General features: G+C 57.5%; 1 protein-coding gene across 1 annotated transcript; it reads right to left on the bottom strand.

The window, feature by feature from the left end:
* Positions 1 to 298: 298 nt before the first annotated feature.
* On the bottom strand, positions 299 to 3,071 carry INS49_005202 (uncharacterized protein; the record flags this gene model as incomplete). Its single annotated transcript, XM_043165989.1, has 2 exons — positions 299 to 1,394; positions 2,974 to 3,071. 2 exons carry the CDS (start codon positions 3,069 to 3,071, stop codon positions 299 to 301), a joined length of 1,194 nt encoding a protein of 397 aa, XP_043017466.1.
* Positions 3,072 to 4,567: the final 1,496 nt, after the last annotated feature.

A 4,567-nucleotide genomic window follows, 5' to 3' on the forward strand; every position in this document is an offset into this window, starting at 1 on the left:
GGCGCTCCAGGTTGCCTGTAGCCGCCCGCCTTTTCCAAACCGTGAACTCCTGCGCTATGCAGTGTAAATCACGCCACATTGTGGCTCCTCACACTACCCAGTACGCCTTCCACAGCCATGAAGGGCCTCGGTCCGCGGTAACGCCAAACATCAATACCCAAAATATCGTGAACATTGGTTAAAACTGATAGGAAAGAGACAATAAATTTGAAATCGTTTTGAAAACCCAATGAGAGCAGACCTGCCGGCATGTCACGTAGAGTAACACAGTGTCTTGGTCTGAAGTTTCTCAAGGGATTCAACCGAGGATGTGTGAGAGAGACATGCGCACATCCAAGTTCTTCCTGGAATTGGAGGCGGCCTGCTCAGAATTCCGTGGCGGTGACGGCTGAGTAGGCCGTCTGTCAGAGAAGGCAGGGGTGGCAATGGATGGAGCCTGCACAGCGGGTTGCCTCTGTCTGTCCAAGAATCCGATGCGGATTGGAAATGAAGTTGGGCTGTGAGGGTGTGCCATGGAGAATGAGCCGTAAGATGATGCCGAGTTTGATCGCTTGTGTCCTGCGCCCTCGACGACAAGATAATGGCCCGAGGACAATGGGATCTCGACAGGCTGCGGATGATATGACGGAAGTGCGAATTGGCCTGGAGGGTAGGGAATCTCTGCCCCGGCACGGGGCGACTCAGCTGGAGAGCCGTGATCTGGGGTCAGCGACGGAGGGTTGGTCATGACAGACGCCACGCTGGTGCGCCGAGAAGAGTAATCGTAGGGTGTGTAATGCTGGTAATATTGACCAGCTACTCTGTGGTTGTAGTCGTTAGGGGCGGAGGCGTACACAGGCGACGCCGAAGAGCGTCCGTATGCCTGGTGGGAAGAAGAGGACGAGTTGTCCCGCGACATTGGCACGGAAGATGAAAGACGGTCGTGCAATGGGCGATGGCGACTCCCGTGACGCCTGTGTTTGGTGATTCCGCGCTCTGACTTCTTGTGCTCTTGGTAGTAGTAGTTCTTGACCATGTTCTCGGGACGTTTTATTTCGCGGCCGAGCGGTGCCCAGCGCTTGCCATTCTCCTTGACCCAATCCAAGATGTATACTCCCTCCTCCGCAGAGATCTTTTCCCTGTTCAGGCCAGGCTTGAGGTGGTTGTCCCACCGCTCGCGGCACTGCTTTGCGTCTCTGGTACCGTGATTCCGGGCGATCTCGACCCAGTGGAGCTGGCTCTTGATGCTTTCATGTCGGTTCACCAGGAATGTGAGTCGCTCGTTCTCGGCGGTGGTCCACGGCCCTCCTTGCTTGCGTGGACGGCCAGGGCCTTGGTTCATGGTGCCAAAGCTTGCCATGACGATGGCGATACAGTGGTGTGTGGTGTTGATGACAATGAAGATGACAATGAGACTGGGGCACACCAGCTAGTATGGCAGCCGTGCCGCAGTGTTGGTGACGAGTAAAGTCGTTGGAGCGTTGGAAGCGTTGTGGGCGTTGGCAGTACCTTTGACGAGACCAAAGACTATGGTATGTGGGCAACTGTCCAACGTGTGAAAGTGTGAAGTGTTGTAGAGAGTGTTGATGTTGGGTGGCAGATGTTTCAAAGTCAAGAGTGTGCAGACTTACAGGATTATATGGGAAAGGCCCAGTGTGGGCTGGTGCAGGGAACGCTTCTGGCCATCCGAGCGGTAGCCAAGTACTTGAAGTAGCTACCTGGACGGAGTGTACCCACGCCATGTAGCTCGCGGCCTGTGTCCTGGCCCACGAGTACATGTGCTCTCGCACGGGGACGGCGTCAACGCTAGAGGCAGAGACTCTGGACAAGTCTGCCCAGGTCGTGCTAGCGGGAGGGAAGACCCCACCACAGATCAGACTTCCGAGTACATGGTGGGCAGGCCAAGTCTTGCTGGGTGCGCTGGGTACCCACGAGGGCGAGGAGCCAGGAGCTCTCGGCAAGGAAGATCTCCTGCAGACGGCGGAACATGGTCAAGGTTCAGGTCGAAGGGCAGGGGTCATGGACAAGACGGGGTCGCGGCAGGCCAGCAGGGGCTACCCCAGCGAGCCTGCCAGCCAGGCCTGTCACGTCGCCCGCCTGGAGCTGGCAGCGTCGAGCTAAGAAGGGAGGGTCTGGATAGCATACTGCCGCAACAGGCTAGCGGGTCTTGCCAGATCAAGACCAGAGGTCCCCCTCTATCTCTGCGTACCTACAGTATCTCCCTTGGTCACTCACTCGCGCGCGATCTTGCTACGTATTCTCCAGAGTGTCGATGCAGGTTGCCTCTATCTGTCTATGGTGATCGTTCAGCTGAAAAATCATCAATGCTTCGTTCATTTGGCCTGACCTGTGAGATAGGGATGACACGTCGGTGAGTGTCCAGAGAGAGTACTTTGAGCAATCCCTACTGAAAGAGCATCTGTGACTGCGGGCCAGCACCTGCCAGGACCCACCCACCTTCCGTCACGGCAGACCTTGGGAACGGCAGCGCTGTGGATAACGGTGCATCTGTCGCCCAAAACGGAAAGGTCCAGGCCCGAGCCTCCAGCTGAAGGCACTCGCAACAATGCGCCCGGTTGCCAATGAGAGCCCTTTGCTTTTGCCATTGGGCAGGCCCAGCAACCTTTGCGCACCGTCAACCTTACCTGCCCGACCCTATCCAGGCATTCCAAATTGTGTGCGCTTGCCTCAGGTCAACCCATGCCCCATGCCCTCGTGGCCTCGCTGCCAACTGGGCGGGCGGCAAAGACGACATCGTCATGACCCCAGCGCGGTGGAGGTGCGAAATCTCGGAAGCCCTTGCTCCCGGCCACCTGCCCGTCCACTCCAGTCCACCAGCAGCCTCAGCTGGCCTTCCGCTGCCGCAATCCCATCATCTCACAGAGGGGGCCACCGACGACTGTGTCACCTCGCTACCTGCCCGCCATCTGCCCAGCCTTTCCGGATCCGGTCTCCATTGTCGAAGCACATCAAATGAGGCGTCCACGCCCTCACCTGTGGGCCTCTTGGTGTGGCTGCTGCGAGTGTTCCCTCCAGCTCTCGACGACGGGCTCCCGCCGCCCAGCCAGGCCAGACCAGGCACACGTCGCCATGATGACAGCCGTCCCCACTTTGCTGAGATTCAGATCTCGCAAAACCCGACAGGTTGGGCTCCGCAACGGTCGCTCGCGCCACGGACCTGCCGCCGCCCCCTCCCCGTCTGCTTGTCCCCATCGCGGTCCCCATCACACCGAGCCCTAGCTGTTCCCCAATGTTGCAGAGGATCACGATACTACTGTACGGCTGAGCGCCCCTGGCCTGTTAGGCAAATTTTCCACCGCCTGCCATTGACACTACCAGCCTTGGACAACCATGCCAGCGAACCGACACGACGGTACATAGCTGTGATATTTTCACCCGAAACATGGTCTCCCCGACGCAGCCCTCAATTCCGGCGGTAAGGAGAGAGGCCCATCTTTCCCCAGGACCCACATCCTTAACCCCCCTGCGCTCTACCTAGGTAATCTACGCACCGACAACGATGACCTTGGCGCTAGATCGTATTTCTCGATGATGGCTTCGACGCATCAACCCCAGGGTTGTTTTTTCTTTTCAGCTTCTCATGGGCAGATCTGTACAGGAATCTCAGAGGCCATGGGTTCATCGATCCTACCCTACTTGTTCGCCTACCCCCTATCTCCTTCTTGCGACTTGCGGACGTTCGACGCATGCAGCAAGACCCCCTCCGGGGGGCGTGATGGCAGCTCAGCTTCGGCGGGCACATCGCTTTTTCTGCAGTCTTGAAACGCTTTTCAGGAGATCACTTCAAGACAGAGGCGAAGGTCCGCCCTTTGCTTCTCCGAACAGCACGGCAAATAACAATAGATGGAAGGCCTACGATGGCGCAGGAAGAGGGCGAAAGTGCTCGGCGATCTGGGCGGGTCACGCCGCGGCCATGTGCTTTTGGCATCTCCCGTTGAGATGCAATATCTGACGCCTTCCCTTCCGCCATTTCTTTTCTCTCTGCACAACTGCTTCTCCCGATCGGGCTTCATACTTTCCTGCAGCAGGGTGGAGGTCATGTTCCTTGCATGCCCTAGCATCACCGTCCTCTCCCACCTGCTCGCTGCATCACATCACAGCTTTTGCTTTTCCCCCTTAGTGTCAGTCCCAAGGGAAGCCTCGCTACGGTCCAGCAAGACAATTGGTTGACCGCGTAGATGAGTGAACAGCCACAGAATCGAGCGTGGAGACATCTGTGGGGGTTGGATGTCTTGCAGCGCTGCCAGACCACAACGGTACAGCGGTACATGCACGCACTCACTGAACTTGTGCCCGTGGTATTAGGAAATGTCACACCTCCCAGTTGCGTGCGGAGGTCTAATCAATCGGCAGGTACAGGGATCGCCTAGCGAACCGGCTGCGCTGATCACCTTCGGGTGGCTGCTGACTCGACGACTCGGGACCCAAAGTGCTGGGTTTTGGTCTGTCATGGGCTGGAATTTGCGGTGTACGGCTGGCTGCCTGGTACCTATATCACAGCGTAATATACAGCCCTCCACCTGCTAGTTCGAGTCTCACAGGGGGACCCTCGATATCGACGCTGCCA

Source organism: Diaporthe citri (genome assembly GCF_014595645.1).
Source record: "Diaporthe citri strain NFHF-8-4 chromosome Unknown scaffold_15, whole genome shotgun sequence".
NCBI lineage: Eukaryota > Fungi > Ascomycota > Sordariomycetes > Diaporthales > Diaporthaceae > Diaporthe > Diaporthe citri.